At 53.3% G+C, this 23,378-nt stretch overlaps 7 protein-coding genes across 7 annotated transcripts; 1 reads left to right on the forward strand and 6 right to left on the reverse strand.

Annotated features, from left to right (window-relative positions):
- Positions 1 to 338: 338 nt before the first annotated feature.
- Positions 339 to 2,191, forward strand: A1O1_01204 (uncharacterized protein; the record flags this gene model as incomplete). Its single annotated transcript, XM_007722117.1, has 2 exons — positions 339 to 837; positions 921 to 2,191. The coding sequence occupies 2 exons, from the start codon at positions 339 to 341 to the stop codon at positions 2,189 to 2,191; spliced, it is 1,770 nt and encodes a 589-aa protein (XP_007720307.1).
- Positions 2,192 to 5,138: 2,947 nt separating this feature from the next.
- On the reverse strand, positions 5,139 to 7,979 carry A1O1_01205 (uncharacterized protein; the record flags this gene model as incomplete). The annotated part of the gene is made up of 1 exon (XM_007722118.1): positions 5,139 to 7,979. The coding sequence occupies one exon, from the start codon at positions 7,977 to 7,979 to the stop codon at positions 5,139 to 5,141; it is 2,841 nt and encodes a 946-aa protein (XP_007720308.1).
- Positions 7,980 to 8,442: 463 nt separating this feature from the next.
- A1O1_01206 (uncharacterized protein) lies at positions 8,443 to 9,530 on the reverse strand (the record flags this gene model as incomplete). The annotated part of the gene is made up of 3 exons (XM_007722119.1): positions 8,443 to 8,568; positions 8,678 to 9,108; positions 9,161 to 9,530. The coding sequence occupies 3 exons, from the start codon at positions 9,528 to 9,530 to the stop codon at positions 8,443 to 8,445; spliced, it is 927 nt and encodes a 308-aa protein (XP_007720309.1).
- Positions 9,531 to 10,083: 553 nt separating this feature from the next.
- A1O1_01207 (uncharacterized protein) lies at positions 10,084 to 11,172 on the reverse strand (the record flags this gene model as incomplete). The annotated part of the gene is made up of 1 exon (XM_007722120.1): positions 10,084 to 11,172. The coding sequence occupies one exon, from the start codon at positions 11,170 to 11,172 to the stop codon at positions 10,084 to 10,086; it is 1,089 nt and encodes a 362-aa protein (XP_007720310.1).
- A 1,161-nt stretch (positions 11,173 to 12,333) lies between these two features.
- On the reverse strand, positions 12,334 to 15,301 carry A1O1_01208 (uncharacterized protein; the record flags this gene model as incomplete). The annotated part of the gene is made up of 3 exons (XM_007722121.1): positions 12,334 to 13,305; positions 13,358 to 13,505; positions 13,566 to 15,301. 3 exons carry the CDS (start codon positions 15,299 to 15,301, stop codon positions 12,334 to 12,336), a joined length of 2,856 nt encoding a protein of 951 aa, XP_007720311.1.
- A 1,337-nt stretch (positions 15,302 to 16,638) lies between these two features.
- A1O1_01209 (uncharacterized protein) lies at positions 16,639 to 19,744 on the reverse strand (the record flags this gene model as incomplete). The annotated part of the gene is made up of 3 exons (XM_007722122.1): positions 16,639 to 18,126; positions 18,184 to 19,474; positions 19,548 to 19,744. 3 exons carry the CDS (start codon positions 19,742 to 19,744, stop codon positions 16,639 to 16,641), a joined length of 2,976 nt encoding a protein of 991 aa, XP_007720312.1.
- Positions 19,745 to 21,376: 1,632 nt separating this feature from the next.
- Positions 21,377 to 22,822, reverse strand: A1O1_01210 (uncharacterized protein; the record flags this gene model as incomplete). The annotated part of the gene is made up of 3 exons (XM_007722123.1): positions 21,377 to 22,046; positions 22,131 to 22,249; positions 22,328 to 22,822. The coding sequence occupies 3 exons, from the start codon at positions 22,820 to 22,822 to the stop codon at positions 21,377 to 21,379; spliced, it is 1,284 nt and encodes a 427-aa protein (XP_007720313.1).
- Between the last annotated feature and the right edge of the window lie 556 nt (positions 22,823 to 23,378).

Genomic DNA, 23,378 nt, shown 5'->3' on the forward strand with positions numbered 1-23,378 from the left:
CAAGTATCCAGTCCTTCCTTAACAAACCTGTGCCAACATTTGTACCATATCATAATCGCCCTCCCTCTCCATCTCTTTGCCTACATACATACCACATACGTCCAGGGACAAGACCACCACCTCGACGGTTACCAACATCCTCTGTATCTATATGTACGAAAGGAGAAGCGACATCTGAGACGACATTCTGCCATTCATTGGACCAACATTTCCTTGCATCAAATTGTACTACCTCGAATCTAGCCACCAGCTATCGACTGACTTGAGACTCGCCTAGCATCAAGAGCGAGGCAACAAGAACACCAAAAAGAACAAACCCCAGAAAAACCATTTCCACAATGGAAGCACCATATCCAATGGCTGCTCAACAGATTCAGTTCTACCAATACCGGCCAGACTCGGACGCACGGCATAATGCTGTGTTCACGCCCATGCCCGGCGAGCAGCCGATGTTCAGCCCCATGGCCGCATACCCTCCCCAGCATTATATGGCTCCTCAATACTGGCAAGCGCCAGCTCACTTTGCTCGAGCCCATTTTATGCCACAGCAGGTCATGACTCCCAAGGCCTCTCCTTTGACGCTGGCCATGCCGATGCCCAAGTTCATGGTCGAGCACAATGGCCCGATGGAGCATGGCCACTACCACGGGAGCCGACACTCTTCACCACCGACCCCAGGTCTCTCGGTGTGTCCCAGCACTGCCAGCAGCCCGCCGGCCAGCAGCGTCCACCAGACGCCGGTGCACGGGGCCGGATACTTCCATCACCTGCCTCTGGAGGTGTCGAAGGAGGAAATGCAGCCATTGCCGTTTATGGAGGAATGGATGGAGAGCGGACGTGAGTACATTCAACCCTGATTGCGCAATTGCGTTGCGTTGTGTATGAATCCAGACGCTGATTGCAGTTGGTGAGGAAAACAGAAGTTCACCTGTTCCCGCATCCTGGCGATGCCAAGCTCTTGCCCAGCAACTTCCATCCCGCCTCCAACTTGACCTTGAACTCCAACTGCGGCTCTTTCACCACCTCGACTTCCTTTGCCTCTTGCGGCTCCGGCTGCACGTCGCCTTTGTTGACCCCTGCCTCACCTCAGTCTCAGGTCTCTCCGTCGGCCGCGTACCCTGTAGCCGAGTTTGTCAACCTGCGAGAACTGAGTGCGACCTCCTTCGAGTCCGTCCAGTCTACTGCCGCCCAGAGTTTCCCTCCCTTGCCTACTCTGTCCGCAGAGGACGACGAGCACAAGTTTGCCCTGGGTTCCACTTCGTTCCCCATCACCCCTGAGCATGATACGGCCGACCCGTTCACCCTCCCTCAGAATCCATCCTTCGAGTCTTCGTTCTGCAGCGAGCTAGATTCCGAAGACGAGTTCAGCTTTGTCAACTTCACCGAGGCTGAGATTGCATACAACGGCGATAAGAGACTAAAGTTGTCGTTGGTGGAAGAGGAAGACTTCTTGAGCGTCCACAGCTTCGGCAGCTTTGATGAGGACGAGCACGCCGCCCACGTCGGTCTGCCCTCTCCTCCTGCATCCTCGTTCTCCGACGCAGGCTCCTGCTGTGCCACCAAGAAGAGGTCATCCTCTCACCGCAAGATGAAGCGCAACGATTCCATGGACAGCGACTTCGAGTTCCAACATATGGCTGAGGCCGAGGCCGATGCCGCCATGAACAATGAAGGTCAAACCAACTCCTCGGCCAACTCGCAGGATCAGCAAAGCTCGACCGACGATAACAACGTCTCGATGAATGCCGATGGCTCTGCTCAATCACATGCCACCCCTACCAGCCGCCGCGGACGCAAGCAATCCTTGACCGAAGATCCGTCCAAGACCTTTGTCTGCACGCTCTGCTCTCGTCGCTTCCGTCGTCAAGAACATCTCAAGCGTCATTACCGCTCTCTCCACACTCACGACAAGCCGTTCGAGTGCAACGAATGTGGCAAGAAGTTCTCTCGTTCCGACAACCTTGCTCAACACGCCCGCACCCACGGCAGTGGTGCCATTGTCATGGGTGTCCTGGAGAACGGTGAGCTGCAGCCCCATCAACCGTACAACGAGGAGATGGGTCATGTACTCTATGAGGCGGCCCAACGCGCTGCCATGGCCACTTCCTCCAGCAGCAGTGGTTCCGAGAGCTCTTCGTCCAGTGACAGCAAGCGTGCCCTGAAGAAGAGAAAGCGAGACGAGTCCTTGTAAATTATCACCCCCCGCAAATGTATTCCTCACGAGAAAAGACGATCATGAACATCCAAATCAATTCGAACATTCAACCAAGCGACAAAAAAACCCCCTCCATCCACGACGGAATGATCATGTATGATGTGAACCAGGACCCAAGCCAACCAGCAGAAGAAAACGCCATATCTCTCAGAAAGGGGGGTGAAAGCTCGCTCGACAATCTTCTCTCGATCTCGGGACACGGGATTCAAGGGGTCATGGGACGGAACAGTGTAGGAGCTTGAAGAACTGTGTATGTGTACTGGAGACGGTCAAAAGTGCTTTGGGAATCGAGCCCCTGCTCGCCTTCTTTTTCTCTCGCCGCCGCTGTTTCAAACCAACTTGTATTCTAAGAAGGTCTTCGCGACCCTATGTGTGTGTGTATGGGAGGGAACGGGTATTGGAACAGGGAACTGGGAGAAGGAGTGCAAGCCTGAAGAAGGGGCTTCGAGGACTGAGAGCCAAGACCTCATATTTCCTTTTTTTCATTCTTTCCATTGACAATCCTTTTTTTCTGTTTCTCATCATGGACTTTTCCTCTTGTCCGACGCACACAAGACTGAGGAGAGAAGGAAAGACATGAGCAGAGATTTGTGTCAGCAGCAGTGGCAGCGGTGGTACGCGGCTGGTAGTGAGTTGAGTGGTCCTCAGTTGGCTATCTTGCCCTCTTGCCATCTTGCCATCTTGCCCTCATCACCGACCGCATACCACCACCGCCCGTCTTGCGCTGTATTTATGTATTCGTACCCGACAGAACTGTACTATTAGAAGAACCGTTGCTCGACGTTACTTGCTACCTTTTGCTACAAATATCAATCAATGGCTTTTCCATTTCTCCCAAGGAGCTCTGTGACTGTAACTTTCAGCATTGATTCATGATTTTTTGACTTGGGGAGAATATTGCAATACTACCTAGGTACGTACCTAAGGTATCTCAGGTATCTTCCTACAAGTTTGTGGGGGCACACAGTATCGCCCCCGTCGTCATTTTTCGTCGGTATCGATAGAGGTCGATAAGGTTGATAAGGAAACTTACTCTGATCAGTGGCAGTGATCACCCCACCGGTGCCGGCAGATCTAGATAGGAGAATTGATAGCACGATGATAGGAACTTCAGGGACTAGTAGATAAGGAACATGAGGCCTATGAAAGTGGACTTTTTGTTCTGATTCTTTGATTACCTGGGTACCTAGGTACTAATAGGGGAGGCAGAGGTATAAACATGATCCAGGTCTCGGGGCGAGTCGACGGTCTGAATGCCTTCGGAAGGGTCTTGAAGGCAAGAGAGATACTACGTAGTAGTAGTAGCGAGAGGTTGCAAAGCGAAGTAAGAGCGTGAGTGTCAGAGAGAAAAACGAGAAAAATTCTTCAATCGACGCGCGAAAGAAAGCGACGCGTTTGTTTTGTTGTTCATGTTGTTGATGATGACAATACCTAGAAAATACTTGGGTGAGGTAAGGTATCCGGTATCCCTACTCTGTAGGTATGAGGTGGGTGCCTCTCTACCTCTCCATGTTTCATGTGTAATAGCGTCTTACTTTTTTATGGATATACGCATAGGTAAGGTAGGTACACACTGGAGCCTTTGAGGTGTCTCCAGCCGATGTGAAGTACGTAAGGGTACTTGCAAGATCATCGCAACAACATGTGAGTTACAGGTAAGGTACCTAGTAGGTAAGGTAGGTGCAGCATTGTCGATGACTATGACTGCGTACCTAACTACCTGTAAGATGGATAGAAGGATGCAGTGTTGATAGCTGAGTTGTTCACTGTTGGCTGATAGCTGTAACAAAAGCCTGGACCAGCAGTGACGTCGGCAAGTCATTGCAACCCACAAAGCACAGGGAACCGCCTTTCTTCTCACAAGACTTCTCTGACTGTCATACCAGTACTAGATGGCAAAATGAGTATTTGCATCTCGAAGAAGTCGGCTCGAGGTTCAGAAAGAAAACTCTGCTCGTGTCGTCCAACCAGTCCATCGAGTACGTAAGTACCAGCTGTACCTACAGGTGGTGCCATTCTGTCCTGTGTTGTGTTGACACCTCAAAACATGCTTGACATACACAGTGCAGTGATGTGCAGTGTACCTTAGGTAGTGGCGTCCAACTGTCAAAACATGGCGTGAATAACATTCAAGTCTGTTGATATGTTGTGCTAGCTGTCTCTTCAAGACGCGTGTTGAAGGACGCGTTTCGCGACTCGAAGTGACGCGTTCTACACAGTTCAACCACCGTCTATGTTCAAGTGTTGTCTGTGTGGCGTCTCCGCTTTCTTGCCCGCGTTTTTGCGGGCCACAGAATGGATACTGACTAGATAGTAAGATCCGCTTCTGAAGTCTTGTTTTTGCTGGCAGGGTCTGAGTTCACGCTCCAGACGCGGAACGGGAAGTGTCAAGCTTGGACCTTCGCGTTTCTTTTTATGGGGAACTGGGAACTTGGACTTGGAAGAAGAGGCACGGAAGGAGAATTAACCGGATCGAGCAAAGTCGGGACGGGGTCACACCTTTTGACGAGGCATCCCAGTTTTTCTTCGGATGTCTGTGCTCGTTGCCGCTGTGGAGATGCAGCCTTGGTGCCAAACCTCGAATCGGACGGGCCCCAGGGGACCGTCCACACGAGACCCATGAGTTGAAAAGGTGGGCTGGGCCTCCGGTCTTTGGTTCTATGGTCTGTGTCCGTGATCTGTGGGCAGGTGCACAGGTGGACAGGCGTGGTTGGTGTATCGGTTTGACAGCTGTTATATAGATACAGTCAAGATACGCTGATACAGAGTCCAGAGACGTACCCTAGGTATCCTACGTATCTGCCAACTTGTGTCTGAGGTGAAAAGCGGGGACAGGGACAACTGCGTCAAGCCGCCGAGAGTCACTGACCATTGAACACGACACAAAAGAGTCATGCAAAGTTCGAATGATCCTGACACAGACTCATCTGATTGCCAACCTGTACTGGCTGGAAGAAGAATTGTGACCGTCGATGCGCATGGTCAATGCTGCCGCGAGAGGTTGAGGTTGGCATGACTGAGCGGCGTTGTTTTTGAAGGCTGTGGACGTCGACGACGCCTCTTGTGCCACTGACTTTTTTGACACCCTCGGTGGTGAGTCCGAGCCGGCTTGCACGGCAGGTTGGAAATTCTCGCTGCTCTTGTCTTCGTTGCCTTGGTCGGCAAGGCCGGAGTTGGAGCTGCTGGAAGAGGCCCTGCCGTGCACTGACTTGCATGGGATGACTGTCAGGTTGGCAAAGAGTGACTGGTCCCAGTCCTGATCTTGTTTCTGCTTCTGCTTCTTGGACCATGGTGTCTGGTATTCGGCGGAGACGAACGCTGTGCCATGGACGACTTCGAGTGATGATGATGTCCCGCTGTCTGTCCGACCAGAGAGAAAAGCGGCGAGATCCTGCTCGACTACATCGATACCCTCCCGAATGCTGCTTGTGGGATGATGTAGTGGTGAGTGAATCAAGACCGTCATCAAATTGATGGTTGTGTCTGTGGTATTTGACGCCGATTGATCTTGATCTTGCTTCCGGTCATGTTCCTGGTTACGCTCCTTCTTCGGAGGATGGACAGACACCCTGCAAATGGAGCCCCAGGTATAGTCCTGCCGACTCGTGGATATCCGAGGCACTGATTCAGGAAGCTTGGGCAAGTTGGCAACCCCCAAACTCCACCATTCCACGGTTGCATCTCGAGGTAGGGAGACAACCTCGGCTGCAATGAAAGGAGGGACAAATCTTGATTTTGACGATGCCTCCCTCAAGACTCGCGGGTTGGGTAGCATATGGAGATGCTCTCCCACCGTCGTCTGGGCCACTGTCGCCCCATACTGGGAGAATCGATTATATTGTCTGTCCCACGCGTCTGGACCGTCTTCATCCTCACCGGTCTCATCGCTGGAGGAGTCTTGTTCTGGTCTTGTTCCAATCAAGTTCACTTGTTGCCAGACCTGGCTCGCTTCAAGCGCTTGAGCGGATATGTTTATGCTCTTTTTGACCAATGCCACTCCCCAGGGCCAGAGATCCACTCCCCGTTCCTGGCCGATGCGCCAGAGATGTTGGAGACTGAGCACAGCTTGGTCCAGAAAACTTCCGTCCGAGACTTTCATGCTATGTGGAATGAGAGGAATCTGGCCGGCAATATGTACGAGTTCCACCAGGCCTGCATCGTGCACATTCACGGAGAAATCCTGCGAGTCGTTCAACGGCACGCATATCGCCTGACTGTATGGGCCTATGTTGGCAGGTGCCCAATAACTGCGACTTTGGACATGAAGGCCACGTCGGGCCTGACGGGGTCTGAAATCGAGGATTATGCTCAGACTGACCTCAACTCCCTCAGGCAGATCGCACGCAAATGTCACCCGAGCGGGCGGGTTGGGCTCTCCAGAGCGGAATAGCGTCGCATATACGCTGTTGACCGCACCGAAATGAGAAACCTCTCTGAGCAGTAGGGTCGAGAAGACAATGTTCGAGGTGGTTGGTCTGCAATCCAAGCCGTTGGAGCTGGGGAGGTCGGCCAGTAAAGAATTCAGGATTTTGCAGATTTGCCTCATCTGATCAGTGGGCGTTCCAGTAACGTCCGCACCCACTGTTGATGTTGCGGTAATATTAGATATCGCAAGGCACGTCGCCGTCACGTTCTGAGATAGCTGCAACACCACCGCCGACGGAGTATCCTCGGATGGCTTCTGCTCAAGACCACGCTCTTTTTCACCTTCGACTGCCGAGGAGTCTGACCCAACACCTTGGATCTGTGTCCTCACAGCCTCGAATTGAGGATCTAAGGCACGCGGCACTCGGACACCCTCCTCCTCCTGTTCAGACGAGTCTGGTTCATTCTGCACAGTTTTTGCACCTGCTAATCGGATATAGCTGACGCCACCATCTCCAGCAACGGCTGGCCTCGTGCCTTGCGGGATTTCAATCCTCTTCTTCCAAAGTCTGTTAGGTCCGCGGATCGCCAACGTCTCGTATTCTCCCCCCTCACCGAGCACGGCGCCACGAAGCCAAAACTCGTGATCTGGAAAGAACGGGTTTAAGCCCGCGACTAGCCTCGACCGTGTTTTGGGGTCGGCGACATTGGCCCATAACAAGCTCTCCTTGATGCCGCCGCTTGCAATCTTGATTATTCTAGCATCGCATCCAGCTGCGGCCATATCATCCAGGAGACCGGTGAGGGAGTCATCGCGACCAACAGGCGGAGGGAGCGCCGGGTATTGCCACAGATAGGCCAGCGGAGTCAATCCCAGCCGGAAAGCTATAGATTCGACCCTCGTGCGCTGATAAGTTGACAAGATGGCGCCAGAACAGAGAGCGTTGGCTTTGGGGTGGCGTTCCATGATGTCCTGAAGCAGGGGTACCAAATCTTCCGTTTCATCCGGTGAGGACTCGGATCCAGAATTTGTCACTAGATTACTCGCATCGTAGTAGCGGCCTGTTTGCAATGCAGACCCGTGGATCTCACGCCTGTACAGTGGAAGACCGAGACATTCGGCGTACAGAGGGATGATGGAGTACCCGACGGTCTGGTACATGAAGCTGTTGAGATCTTCGTCTTCGTCCTCGTCTTCGTCCTTGCCCTCGATTTCGTGCTCGGAACCGTGAGAATGGGAAGCTTTCCGGCCATTCTGACTCTGAGAAGCTGGCCGGGGAGGAGGATATAAGTTGGCTAATGCCACGACCTTGTGCCCGTTCTCAAGACAATGAAGGATGCTGTAAAGGGAATCTTTGCCGCCTGATATCAGGGCGATCACGTTCAGAGACTCGGCCATGGCGAGTTCTATGAGCACCGCGCCCAAGGTAGAGGATATATCTTCAATTGCATTTTTTGCAGTCCTTAGACAGAACTGGGGACAGTAGAGTTATGGAAATTCCGAACCTTGTGTATCGTCCCAGAAGTGTGAGAAACGTCTTTGGGAACACTCGGTTATGGCATTGAGTAATTCAAGAAGAAGGCTCTTAGGTGGGCTCGTGAAGAATTGAACAAGGCTCGCGCTCAAAAGAGTGACTGTTGTTGGTTCGAGGATTGATTCCGCATCTCACAGATTCTAAGGTCCGCAGTAACGAAGGCCAGAAAGTCTACGGTGCATCATACAGCCGACTACACCACAGGCTTGGCAGGTTCGTATATAAATTAATCATGGTCACCATCTTCCTTCGATTCTCCACCTTCTCCTTCCAATAGTTTGTCTACAGGTTTGAAGATGTCTATCGGTATTAGAAACGATAGACACCTCAAGCCCCAGGCATGACGCGCAGAATTGCCATTTGCCCAGCCTTGTAAAGCTCTGCCGGCCGAGGTCCCAGAATCTCAAACTCCGGGAAGACAGCTTCAGGGTTCGTCGAATAGGCAACGCTATGCTATAGCTTAGCGTTGTCCTTGAACACATAGAATGCCTGACACACATCAGCAGCGTCCCACGCATATATGGTCATAAAGGCAATCTTGGAAGGTAACGTCGGTACATACTTCTTGGACACACGTTGCAATCAGCAACCCGCGTTTACTATAGATTCGGGAATGGATCATGGCTCTACCATCCCTCGCCCAAGGTGAAGTCACTTCAATATAGACCAACTCGTCAGCCCGGAAGTCGTCATGGACGTGGAAGTGGACGGTGTGGTTAAGACTCGTCATGATCTTCATGCCTGCCGTTGTGGGCGTCTTCGTGTGGTCGCCAATCTTCCAGAGCCCGAACTCGACCCCGTGGATGGACAACGGGCAGTCCATGACATGGTAGTCTGACAGATGGATGATTGCTAAGATGTGGCCTGGCGACCCGGTTGATGATTTGATCGGCGGATCGATCTGAGCGATTACAGGTGCAATGGTCGTGCTTGGGTCTCGCGGTTCTATCAGATCGATACACCATGTCAGCTCTGCATTGCGTTGTCGTATCACTGGATGGCAAGGGTGAATCCAAGAACAAGAACACATCGCTGGGTACTATACCCTCGTACATGAGTGGAAGTCTCTCGGACTTCATGAACGGTCCAAGCGAAGTGCGTGTCGCCTCGAAATCGTCCAAGGTGATATCCATTTCGTCGATCCGTTGCTTCATCTTCACGGCCACCTCATACTTCATGGCCTGACCCGTCCAAGAAACGTTGTTCATAAAACTGGTCGTTATCGTCACGCATGCCTTCTGGTCTTGCTCGATGGTCACGAGCCGGACCGCGAATCTTCGACCGTAACTGAGTCTCTGGACCCGATAGACCAAAGGCTTGGTCGCGTCAGGAGCCAGCATGAAATGCGTTTGCAGCGAGTCGAGCGCGAAACCTTCGGGGACAGTTTTGTAGGCGGCCGCGGCGGCCTGAGCCATCATCACGGGCCCGGGGACCGTGTTGGTGATGTGGAACAGCCATGGTTGATGGATGTTGCTGAAGACATCCTATCCGCGTGTACACCATCAGACATGGCAAACGAGGCAACAGCCACGACTGTATGTGTCACGGGATGGATGGTGTTCACCTACTGGCGCGATTTCCTTCAGCTCGAGGTGCCTTTCGAAATCGAGCTGCCGTGTCTCATAGTCTTTGGTGTCCACCATTTTCTTGCTGTCTCAGGGCGAGTGCCTTTAGTCGCACAATACCTTGAGTCTCGTTATCCTTTCATATACTACATTATCAGCAGCGAGCAGCAAAGCCCTCGTCCTTTTAGTCAAGCCTGTCCAACGTAACGTTGAGAAGCCGATTGGCTTGATCCGAGATCTGATTCAATTGCGGGGGGTGCACTAGCTGATAGCGGTGTTTGTACCGAGGCAACGCACAAGACTGAGGTGTCTATACAGGCTCATCTATAGCTCAGTATGTATACCAACAAATACTTCCTTGTCTAATCAACCCACACCAGGGAAAACAAACCTCACTGAAGTGTCATCCTTCTTTTCCATTCTCATTCTCGCTCAGTATAACAGGCAGCTCATCCTCAAGGTAGGATTCCCAAATCCCCTTCTCCGTCGGCTCCCAGCCCAACTGGCGCAGCCTCACGGCCTTCGCGCGACAATTGAGGCCCATATAGCTCTCCGTCCTCTCGCCACATAACTCCTTATACAGCTCCCTGGGCGGCTGCTTCGGCGTAGGATCCGCAATCTTGCCAGCCTTGCACAGGGAGTCTCCAATGACTGTGGCGGCTTCCATCCACGAAAACTCCTCTCCGTTCTCACACAGCCAGTACGGATTCTCCCTCACGGCCTCGGGGGTCGCGTGTTCCAGGAAATGCAGCACGGCCACATATCCACGCACCAGGTCTCGATAATGCACCTGCGTCTCCACGGCCCTCCCGGCCCCAATGACCGGCGGATGCCCGTGTCTCAGCGCGAACCGCGTCAGGTTCGGGATCATCATCGACAGCCGTCCATGCTTGGCATCGTAGCCGTACACCTCGGGCGGCAAGACGATGGCCAGGCGCAAGTGGTCGCGCAGCAAGTCCTCTTCTTGGGCCCTCGTCAACGCCAGATCGACGTCGCGGTGCGGCGCGTGATCAGGCACGCTGTCCATCTCGTCGCGCCAGTCGTCGTGGTAGATTCGGTCCGACCGGAACATGCCTTTGGCGCCGTCGTCAAATACTTTCGCCCCGCTGGTGTGGATGTAGATTGTGTTTTTGCCTTGCTGGGCGCGGCGGCGGGCGCCGTCCAGGATCGCCTGCGCCAGTGCTAGGTTGTCGCCGGTGGCGCATTGGATGGTGATGTCGCTGGATGCGGCTTGCGACGTGATCAGCTCCAGGTCGTCCAGGGTGCCCATCAAGGCCCGGGCCCCAGATTGGGTGATGCCTGAGGCATGTTCGGCTCGCCGAGTCAGCGCGGTGACCTGGTAGCCTTGGTCGACCAGGAGCTCGAGAATGTTCCACCCGATGAAGCCGGGGCCGATGATGAACACTTTCTTGCCGTCTGTTTCTGTTTCTGGTTTTGTTTCTGTTCCTGCTTCTGCTCCTGCTTCTGCTTTGAGGTTTCTTTCTAAAGTCATGGTGGTGTCTGGATATCACAGAGGCTGGATGAATAAGCCAAGCCCAGAAAGAAGAGTGGATCTTTCAAATGTCCAAGTAGCATCGAGTCGTGTAGATGATGGGGCTGATTCAAGCGTGATGAATCAAATGAGTCTGGCGCTGAAAGGGAAGAGGTGACCTTGACATGCTTACTGTAGGTACCTCCCTAGATATGTCATAGGGGGTTTGAAGTCCGTCCAGCGGACATGTCCATTGTCCACCAATCCTCCCAGCCTTGTAGCCTACCTGTCTGCAGTATTGACCCACGGTAGCCGAGCCTTCTTCAACGCACTCCCACTCTTGACCCAGTATCAGAGGTTGGGGGGGATAGTATACATATATTGATATCCTGCAAAGTACGTCGACGTTTTGCTTTCTGGCCACGGTTGGGTGGGGGACCGGATTTGACCATGCTTCAGGGGTGCTAAATACGTAGTTGACCTCACAGCCCCTGAAATGTAGATGCGGTCCAGTTACCGCTCAGCTCCTTCGGTAGATACGTACTCACTTGGGTACTTGCAGCATGGGGAAGGGGCTTCTGAGGGGGAAAGGGAGTCTCTTCCTGGTGTCCCGCTAAAGCATAGAGTAAACGAGCCCATGCATCATTCAGGGGACTTCCTAAGTCTCCATGCCCAAACATCTTACCACTCTTGCTCTCTGCCCGTTGCCTTCAAGGGTCCACCGCACCTTGTCCCATACAATCGTTGCTGACCTACGGAGGAGGAGCGATAATCACGGTCATTGCCAACTCCGGAGTGCTCTTGAATCCATGTACGTACATGGTAAATATACACCCAGAGTAGAGCTCCCAGCTGGAAGCAACATGTTATCATTATAAGATCAATATCTAGTCGAAACTAGCAGTAAGAAGAAAAAAGACAAAACACACGCCATGAACATGATATTAGCATGATAAATACATTGCATACAGGACTCCTGTTCAGACGTTCTGGCGATCAAGACATATCCCTCGGTTGTGTTAACAGCCCGCCGCCAGACATGCACGAAAACCAACGACATCCCAAATCCACTTCCACCCCTCTCGTTTTCCGTCATGCCAGAGAGAGCCCAAAGACACCCACACCCTGCTGTTCAGGTGTTCAGGGGGCGGGCTACTGTGCACCGGCTCTCCGCTCTCTGCATCAGAAACGACGAATAGAGTTCCCATGGAGATGAGCGCGGAACGCACGATCCGCGACGTGGCGTCTCTTGACGCCCGCCTCGTAGGGGGCCTTGAGGGGGCCCCCGGAGGCCTCGTAGGACGAATAGGCCGAACACTCGTCCTGGAATCCGGCGGAGTTGTAGTATGTGGCGGCATCGATGTCGTCCGGCCGCTCGAGGAACTGCAGGCCCATGCCGCCGTCGACGTGCCAGATGATGTGGCAGTGCATGAGCCAGGCGCCCGGGTTGTCGGTGGGGAATCCGATGACGGTCCATCCCGAAGTGAAGGCCACGGGGGTGCCACTGCCGAAGAGCAGCACCGTGTCGCGGCGGATCGGGTTGTCGAAGTTGAGCTGGTCGACCATGTCGGCGGTGAAGACGCCGCGGCCTTGGCCGAGCACGGCGAAGTCGTGGCCGTGCAGATGCATCGGGTGCGAGGTCTGGAAGTTGTTCTGGATCACAAAGTACACCCATTCGTCGGCCGGGCCGTCCAGGACCGCGGCGTTCGAGTATAACGAGCTGTTGTAGTCCAGGGTCGGCAGGGTCGCGAGCGTCTTCAGCGTCGGCTGGTTGAAGGTCACGTTGATGGCCTTGCTGGCGGCGGGAGTGGCGCTGTTCGAGGCCAGGTCGCCGAGCGGGCCCAGGAACCATCGCACCACGGACCCGTAGCCCTCGAAGGTCTGGCTTCCTGCGTTGCCGCCGGGGAGGAGCTTGACCGTGTCCTGGAACGCGCTGGTCGAGCCGCCGTCCTTCTTGACGCGGGGCGCAAGGCTGGCCAGCGGTTCGTCCTTGCAGTCGCCGGCGGTGCTGAGGGTGAAATTGCCCGAAGTGGGAGTGGCGCATGATCCTTCGTAGGTGAAGATGCCGTTGGATGTGCCGAGTCCGGTGTTCAGGCTGGTTTCGCCGCAGCCGGTTTGGATGACTGCTCGGAGGTAGTATGCTCCTTCGGGCTGCTCGGGTGTCAGTCAAGTGAGCGGGTAAACCACCCCTAAGGGAACTACTGACCTGGTCCATCTCGACGATCACGTTGTATCGCTGACCACTTTGGATGTACAGGACATCAGTCGTGTACGGTTCGATCGGGGTGAAGTCAGCGCTGATGACCGTCATCTGGTGGTTGTCGAAGTGCACAGCATAGGCGGATTGAGCGGAGCTGACGTGCAGTCAGTATTGGGAGACCAGCAATGAGCTCCTAGATGAGCATGTCACGTACCTGTTGATGATGCGGAAGAGATGTTTCTTGCCCTTCTTGACAACCCATTTCGCGTTCTCACCCGTGGTGCCATCCGGAGACTGGTTCTTACCGTTGAGGAGGTAATTGGTCGACGGTGGCAGCGCACCGCGGACTCTGGCGATGTTGTAAGCCATCTGGAAGATCGTCTGGCCGAAAGCCTCATGGATCATGACGGAACCCATGTCGAGATCGTAGTTGGCAGTGGCAGGGCCGTGAATGATGATGGGACCTCGGATACCGCCGCCATACTGTGCCAAGGTGTGAGAGTGGTACCATGAGGTCCCGTACGTGGACGCATGCCACTTGTAGACTCGAGAAGTGCCTGGGGCGATGGCACACTCAGTGATCCCAGGGACACCGTCTTGGTCGTTGGTGCCGTACTGTCGGACACCGTGCCAATGGATGGTGGTGGCATTATCAGCCAGTCCGTTGAAGACAGTGATCTCGACCATGTCACCCCAGTTGGCCACAATCGGATCACCGGGGGACTTCCCGTTGATGGCAAAGGCAGGTTGTGGTGTGCCGTCAAAGTCAATGTCTTGGGCGTGGATGGTCAGGCTGTACTGCTTCGTCTCTCCAGAGAAAAAGAGATTGTCGGTGTCATCGTCAACCGACTTGTCTCCGCACAGCCATTGGCTACGGCTGCTGGCGTCATTGCAGGAGGGTTGGGAGATGCTGCTCACCGTCTGAGTGCTGGCGCAGCTAGAAGTCGTCGAGAAACTCGAGGTTGTCTGCGAGAGAGAGCTTGTGGTGGTACTGCTGGACGAGGTGATGGTCGAGAGCGTACTAGTTGAGATCGTGCTTGAGTTGCCGGACGAGGTGCTAGACGAGAGCGTGCTAGACGAGATTGTGCTCGATGTGCCAGATGAGATTGTACTCGAGGTGCTACTCGAGGTGCCATTCGAGATGGTGGTCGAGACCGTGCCTGACGAGATGGTGCTGGAGATGCCACTCAAGGTGCTACCCGAGGCGCTGGTTGAGGGCTTGCCGGATGTGATGGTGCTTGAGATGCCAGACGAGGTGGTGGTCGAGAGCGTGCCGGACGAGATGGTGCTTGAGATACTACCCGATGCGCTAGTCGAGAGCGATCCGGATGTGATGGTGCTTGAGATGCCAGACGAGGTGGTGGTCGAGAGCGTGCCGGACGAGATGGTGCTTGAAATGCCACTCGACATGCTGCCAGAAAGCGAACTGGTGGTTCCGTTGCCGTAGTGCAAGCTTGTGGTCGTCGTCAGGCTGGAGCTGGAGCTGGAACTGGAAGACTCTCCCCATCCACCGCCAAAACCGGAGGTGGTGGACTCGGGTTGTTCTGGTGTCGTGGTCGTCGTCAGGCTGGAGCTGGAGCTGGAACTGGAAGACTCTCCCCATCCGCCGCCAAACCCGGAGGTGGTGGACTCGGGTTGTTCTGGTGTCCCGGTCGTCGTAGCAGAACCAGAAGAACCAGAACCCGTACCACTTCCCTCGGAAGTAGTGGTTGCAACCACCGTTGTCGATCCGGTCTCAGACGCCGAGTCGAGAGTGGTCGCGCTGGTAGGAAGGTCGGCGTCACAAGTAAACAGCGCGGTGAGAGGACAGATGGTGATGGTCCTCGTCACGACCTCCGTCACGATGACATCCACCTCTGGTGCTGTTCCCCATTCTTCCCATTCTCCTCCTCCAAGAACAGCCAGGAAATGCACCGGCAGAACTGCCGCCCAATACTTGAGCGATCTCATCACGAAATGCTGGGGGGAAGAGAGCGACAAAAAGATATCAATAACGAAGGGACGAAAGCAAAAATGCCTTCAAAGGAGTGACCAAACAAACAATGGGAATGAGTGTGAAGAGAGAAAGACCAAGCCAAAGTTCAATCCAGACGACAAGTGCTGGTTCTTTGGGTTTTGTACGTAGCGTAGTGACATACTAAATCTGTCTCCCTCCTCCTTTCGGCTTGGCCGTCTCGATAGACTCGCTTACGGCAAGCCATCGTGGCGAGCTTGATGTAGCTCGCAGCCTATTGGGATCTTGTGGGGATTCGCGAGTCCAAAGTCGACCTCGAATCAGCCAACTTGTGACTGTAAGCCTGCGGGGCTGGAGGATTCGGCAGCTCATCACCTGTTTAGCCAGACCTTATGCAACCTTCGATGGTGGAGATTAGGCCGGCGGTAAACATAGGAGTAGCCAAGCAATGATCGCTTGATTCATTTCGAAACGGCCCCAGTGCTTGTCCGGCTCATGTGCCGATGCAAGAGGATCGTGGAGATTGTGAATAAGACAATATAAGACTCTAGCTAGGGGATGAACCTAGCCATCGCCAAGCTTGAGTGAGACACAGGAGACAGCGCGTCGGATCGGGAGGAGCGCGTCTGCCAAACCCATGGGCCGTGAGATTGACAGTGACATTGACAAACCTGGGGAACAGAAGGGTCGTGCGTACCTGAGGTCAGTGATTGACTACGTACTTGCCTTGAACACGGGCAACTTCCCCTACCTACGTACTCACACAACTCGTATTGTCAATCGACGGATGGTCTCGGGTAGGTGGGAGCTTGCAGATTGGAGTCAGGGGTAAAGTCGAGGAACCAAATTCACCCTGTACGTGAAGGCTGCAACAACAACATCCCAAAGGGGAAACGCGGTGGAGCCCTCGCCAAGGTACATTCAGCCACACCGATGACTAAGGGTTTCTTACGTGATCACCAAGTTCGGTCCTGGAGGTGGCGGTGCAGGCCTAAGGGGCTCTTTACGGCTCTGGAATGAAGCTGGACGAAAAGAGTCAAAGTGAACCCCTGGAATTGCTGATCGTACATAACAGAAAGCCACCCCCATGGCTCAGCGCAAAAGATGCTTGTTGAAAGACGTCCCTTCTGTCCGTTCCATCGTCACACACACAGCAAGAATCTCTGTCCTCATGTCCAGCTCTGCTCCAAAATCGATCGCCATTCTCGGTTGAAATCGTGTCAAGCATTTCCCACAGATTCGTCCGTGTTGAACGTCTCATCACCCGGCGAAGTGCTGATTGAGTCGCACCCCTTCAACATCCCGTTTTCTCTTGCTCTATCTCATGGCTGGCTTAGATGTAAAACATCGTGTTTTCGACTCTTTCGTGGATTGACACTCTGTCTTGCATTGACAGTCTCGATCCACCAGCTCCAGCTCCGGCAGCGGCAGCGGCATTTGCATTTGTACTCCTGGCTGAGGGCACATAGTAGTCGTAGAGATACTTTCTCGCGCGGTCGCAAACGAGATCTGAGTAGTAAGCCGGTGGGCAGATACTCACCGCTTTGGTAGCCCTGCCGAAGAGATAGCACATGTTGTGCGTCAAATCCTCAACACAGTCGGCCGCATTTTTCAAAGGCTTCTGAACAGCGCGGTCTTGGAAGATCTCGTCATAGGCCACAAAGTAGTGCGCGGGCCTGGCGGTGCCTTTGATGGCAGTGTGGGCTTGCATGAAAAAGTCCCAGTTGCGTGCCTCCGTGACCCCTCGGTCGACTACTGTGCCGTTCTGTGGGTTTCCTGTCCGATCGCATTGACTCTCTGTGGTCGGATAGAAGCGAGTATGATGTCTTTTCCCCACAACAATGATTGTGATACGCGGTGTGCCCCGCTCGAACTGATTTGCAGGATATATCTCGCTGCATGCGGCCCGAATCTGCGGAAGTTCTAATTCCAAGACCTGGTGATATTGTCCTTCAGAAACACCGTCGCGGTAAAGAAGTATCTGGCTTGGCAACTCTCCTTTGTTATGGTCTCTCCAAAGACACAGTCGTGACTTCATCAAGCCTTTGAGTTCCGAGACCATCTCTTTTCGCCCCTGCTGAACAGCAAGTTGTGCCGGCCACTGGCCAAGAAGCTCGTCGACCGATGCCACAATGCCTACCACGCTGGGGGCGTCGGGTGCTGAACCTGGCGATGGATGTGTAACGTCGAGGCCGACGACCATGGTCTTGCCTTCAGACAAGACACCAAGCTTTGACGAGTCCAATTCGTGATTTCGGCCGCCCAACTTGAGGTTGACCTTGAGAGCCACGTTGGCAAGAGTTTGACGGCTCTTCTTAGCCAACTGTTCTGCTACAATGCAGACATTGACCAGACCTTCCTTGATGTCACATGCATATTTGACCCTGTTGTAGATCTCTGTATGCTTGGAGGGGAGAATGACAAGCACCAGGCCTGGTATGCCACGAGTGCTGGGTCTGGTGAATCTGGCCAAAGTCGTGTCGATGGCGTCCAGGTTATTCGAGTCGACTTCAGCAACTTGGCCATCGACAGGCTCTGTGCACTGGATGCCTACACTCCGGAGCGCTGTTGTAAAGGCAGTCAGGGTAGTTTGAAGTTGTTGCGTATCTCTCCAATAGCCACCGTTGGAGGATCTCCACTTGATCCAACAATATGTCCACGTCGGGAGCCTTGAAGCGTTTGCAAAATGGACGTTCACTAAATTCCAGCTCCCGTAACGAGCCACTTGCTGACGCCCTTGACTATATTTGACAGGTGGGGCGTTCAGAATGCGACCGGGAACCGCGACAAGATGTGGAGTGACACGGATTTTGAAGGCTTGCTGGGACAATATCAGTATAACGCCGCAACTTGAGTCTTGAAGGAGTTCACCACTTACCAGAGTCGGGCAATTAGGGATGCCAAATCCAAGAAGTTGCGCTCCTCCGGTCGTGATGGAAAGAGCATTTTCTTTGGGCGAGCGAATGGCGAAGCTGTTCATCTCTTGAAGTTGCTTGTCACTCAAGATACCTCTGAACGGCTGCCCGGGAATGATCTCGCACACTTCGGCAGGAAGATAGATAGGATTCCCGGTCGTACCAACGTTGACAACTGGCAGCTTGTACTTCAGAATCCGGTTATACGTCTCCTTGAAGAAATCGTGCACACTGATATATCGTCCTGCGGAAGGTGAGCCACTTGTGACGCCAGCGCTCTCCCTGGGCAGCCAGAACATCACTTCCTGTGCTGAAGCTCCGAATTTGGGAACACGTGGTGGATGTGGTAGGTTCATGCCGTCCTGGACTATTGCCAGTCCGGAGATAGTCTTCACCTTTGGGGGCGTGACGTGAGTAGCGGTCACCGAGAGCTTTCGTAGGAACCTCGCAAGCTCGAACATGTTCGTGGTCTGTTTCGTAAAGCTGGCTATCGCTTGTGCCAGATTTCCTCCATTGTAGAAGGCAGTGTGCTTGACCTGGACATTGACAAGTAGGCCACCAGTGGCTGCCCGGATGGAACAGAAGAAACCACGGAGAGCTGCGAGTCTAACATCGAGACTCTTCTTTTCGGGAGAAGTGGTATCAAAGTGTTTCATTCCAAGGGAAGAGACTGGCGCCGCCGTCTTTGGTGTGTATCCCACGATAATGTTCAGTGCTTGGAGAAGAGCCTCTCTGTTGCTTAATATGGCACTGGCATTGCTGGATGTCAAATAATCCAATAAATTCGCCAAGGTCACTGAGCCATTGTGGGTGATTCGGACATGGTAGTGTTTGGCGTTGCTCTGGGTCTGGACTTGACCACCCTCTCGGTAAGTGATATCGTAGACAGGCCGAGAAATGGCGATGTTGGTGGTGCTGATGAGATATAGCTTGAAGTCTGTGGCTATGTTGCTGCGGTGCTCAGCAAAGTGTTCCTCCAACAGCAGCTCAATAACCCGTCTTAATTTTTTTCCCGTCAGTACCTTGCCGTCATTATCTGGGCGAACTTCAATGCTGTACCGATGAAGCGGTATTTCTCTGTCGGCGGAAACTTTGAAATAGTTTGCCCATAGAAGCACCTCTGTCCCTCGAGTTCCATATCCTGGTCTGAACGGAAGTCTTGCTTGATTCTTTGTGGAGACTAGGGTTATCGCAGTCTCGTCTTCGATCTTTTTGACTGCCGGATCGAATCGAGCAGGGGGGCCAGGTGAATGACTGGAGTGTGAAAAGATGAACAGTTAGCCTGTAGACTCGATTGAAATGAACGAGGATTGGAGTCATGTCTCACGCAAAGACTTTGGATGTTGTGTTTTGACCAGCATTGCCTCCGTGAGCTGAACCACCACGACCACGACCTCCACCTCCCCCACTACCACGAGCGCCTTGGCCGGACTGGCCAGCACCTTGTCCACCTCCTCGTGAGGTACGGAAAGGGATGTCTCCACCACATCTGCCACGTCCACCACGGTTGCTATTGCCAAACATCTTGCAGTAGTGGCTCAGTCAGTGACTAAAAGGCATCAATTCTTGGCGGAGCATGAAGTGGCTTTGCTGCGCCCTCGTAAACGTCGTTGTTTGATGCTCTGAGTGTACAGCCAGCTACCGCCCAGCCTCGCTGTCCAAGGCAGAACGACGACTGAGATGAGAAGTGTGTAGAGAGGCTTGGGAATTGCCAGCTCGGTAGCTTGTTGGACTTGATTGGATCGCACGGCTCTTTCGAAAGACGAGGAGGAAGAGTGAAATTAGAAGAGAAGGGTCGACAAGAGAAGAGCCTTAAATAGAAAAGGGTCAGTACTAGGAAGTGAAGACGACCATGCAATAGCATGTGATACCTCTTGCTCAAAGACTGACTTCGTCACTTCAGAGCATCATGACCATGTGCGATGGACTGTGAGGCGAGTTGTGAGTTGTGAAGTGAGGAGATGGCTGAGCTGAGCTGAGATGAGATGAGCGTCAGGAAGTAGAGGTTTTGAAGGAGTGATGAAAAGAGTCGGTCTGTCTTGATATGATTGCCCATGGGCTAAGATGCAAACATAGATGGTACAACGATTAAAGCATTGGATTGAGTGAAAGGAAGAGAGTAAACGATTGTCCTGAATCCTGATGCGCAAATATGAATCCCTTGACTTGCAGGTTTGGATTTGGACCGTTGACACGGGCGGCTGCCCGCTGCACCAGCATCCTTCTTTCCATTTAGATTCATCTTGTTTGACGGCTGGTAGCAACTGCTGTTCACTACCTCGTAGATGTTCTTTGTTCTCTTCCACGTCACCCCATGAGTGTGCCATTCATTGCTCAAGCTGTGTTGATGATTGCATATGCCCTGATCGTTCCAAGCAAACACCTGGCTAGAAAGACCCAATCAAATGTACGTGTCTGCCTTTTGTTTACAGGCTTGGGAAGGAAACACTTGACAAACGCATCTGAAGGGAAGAAGGTCCCTCCCAGCCAGCTCCAACCTACTTGTAGGTAGGTTGCAATGTACGTGTAAACCAGAAACCAATCAGCCACGACGGAATCAGAAATAATGTGAGCAGACCCGAGAATCACTCGTTCTGCGTGCTGAGCCACCATGTTTAATAATAGACACATCCGGCTGTGAGAGCTGCTGATTTCTTGGAAAATGGTCATGTCAAGCAACGAAATAGCTCAGCTGGCTGACCAGTTATGCAACGCTTTCCTGATCCTCGTCACCACAGTCGAAACGATGGCATAACGTAGGAGACTATATTCCCAGCTGGGCAGGGTAGTCCATCATGCCGCGCCTAGACCGACATCACTGAGCGCCAAAGCGGGAGCACATTCAAGCTTTTTGGATGGCGGTGATGTTCGGGATGTCATCCTTGTTGAATCCTAGCATAGATCCCGGCGACCGTGCTTCCTGGTCTCGGATAGAGATGGAATGTGGGCCGTCAGGAAGCAGACGGCTTTGAAGTAGACCTCGAAACTCGAAACGTTGTAGAACATCTGCACAAGAGCAACCGGCCCGGTTGTCAAGTCCCAAGTGTATTGAAAAGTCTGGGATAGAAACCCATAAGATAGTATTATCTTCCATTTCGCATTTCTTTCGTGGGCACAGCTCAAGGGTGTCTAGTTGCACCGTGCCAGGTGAACGAATCAGACCAAGATCAAGGGCGCGTTGACATCCACCATTTCAGTGTCGTCACAATCCCAGATCTGCTCAAGTCGTTCACGAACCCTGTCCACCGTCTTGACCCCTCGTTTGGACTTGAGCGCCGACAGGCGAGAACGGATGAATTCCTGACTCTGCCAGTGGATAGATCCGTCATCGTTCGATTTGTTCAGGAAACAGCCCGCCATGTAAAGCGGCCACAGGTGGCTAGCAGCAGCAGGGCTGTCGATTGAGACGTAACCAATGTGCCGAACAATCTCATCGCAGCTTCTGAGAATGCCGCTTCGGTCATCGCCCGGCGAAGGTGCCGAGGTCAACTTGTAGAAGAACAACAGCCCGGCATGGCGCATCGCTTCGGCAGTGTTGCAGGCATCGTTGGGGATGGCTTTCGGCGGCTGCCAGTTTTCTAGCTCGGCTTTGAGATGATTGGCGGCCGGTAGTTGAGATGGTTTGATATAGCGGGCCCCGGCATCGTCGGTTGACTGCGAAGAAAGCATCGAAAGTTTGGCGACCAGGGAGAGAAGACGGTCTACCGAGGCGAGGAAAGCGTTCGAGTGGCCGGCCAGAGCGGACCAAGTGTCTCTGGTACAATAGTCCATGACGAGGGATGCATGGTTTGCACCGACACTGGCCAGAACATTATGGTATGCAAATCTGTTGAGCCAGCTATAAGCACGAAGCACAAGGAAGAAATACGAATAGACAAAAAGGGGCGTAGATGCCGCTTCAAAGACTTACATATCGAGCAGCATTCTGGTGTCGTGGTCTGGCTCCTTACATTGAGCCACGTAGTCTGAGATGATCCTTCCGGCCGCCCTTAAGTGTTCGGACCAATTCTTGGGGTTGGCTTCGAATATCTGAAGCAATGCCTATCAGACGAAAATCTCGGTTGTGTTGGGCGGAAGGAATTCCTTGAAACCAGGGCATATGCTCACCTCATTGATAGCCATCATAATGATAGTAGCCAACATGGTGGGATCAAAGCCATCCCACGAATTGATGCGCCCGATCAGACGCGGGAGGACGCGGCTTCGATAGTGCGGCAAGTCGACTGCAAATTGCTCGTATCTGGATGCCAGATGGGACGTGGATACCAGTAAGAGGGTGTCCATGAGCATATTCGAAGACATGGCCATCGGCAGGACAACCCGGCAGTATGTATTGATAGTGCGGTCATGTGTGCTGGAGAGGATCCCTGAAACGGTATAGAAATAATGCTGAAGGAGAAATTGCTCTTTCGATGACATGATGGAAGAAGGCGCCGCGGGTAATCTGGACACTTCAGATCCGTCGCCCGAGGAAGATGCTGGCTCTGCTACACGGCTCCGAGTGGGTGCAGCCAGGGCGGTCGAAGGCTGATCCGGAGCAGCGCCAGCATCTTTACGTTTGAAAGTCTTCTTTGGGCCCTTGGTTCGCGACACTGATTGCATCCAGGTGAGGCGGATGTCGTAGCCCTGACACTCTATGCCTAGGCGAGTGCATGCCGCGCACACAGGTTTGCCCTCATCGCATCGATAGCCACGTTGCCGACAGGTCCAACACCCTGCCCAGAAGTTAGTCTCTGCGAGAGCATACGTTGCATGGTATGCAGAGGATGGAATCTTGTTGCACCTGTCCTAACGCGCTTAATGCTGCCAGATGGCATCACGGCGGGGGCATAGTGGGAAGCGCGATGTGTCCCAACAGCGTCAATTTGGATGTTCAGACTTGTCGCAGTATTCGAAGAATTCTTATACTGGGCGCGTGGAAGGCAGGACCAGCGACACCATCAAGCGTATTTGTGTCCTTTTTGATATGTAGTGAAGGCCGGCTGCTTCTGCGTTCGCGTCTGGATGGCACGACGTCTGTAGTGGAGTGGAGATGGAAAGCTGGTGAGAATAAGAGGAGAGAAGAGGGCGACGGTTGAAGCCGGGTCATGGAGCGATCTGGCCCTTGTTCCCGTTGGATTCTCGCCCAATGATAAGCGGTCAACCACCGGCGTCGTGA

This window comes from Capronia coronata, assembly GCF_000585585.1.
Source record: "Capronia coronata CBS 617.96 chromosome Unknown acBCG-supercont1.1, whole genome shotgun sequence".
Classification (NCBI taxonomy): domain Eukaryota; kingdom Fungi; phylum Ascomycota; class Eurotiomycetes; order Chaetothyriales; family Herpotrichiellaceae; genus Capronia; species Capronia coronata.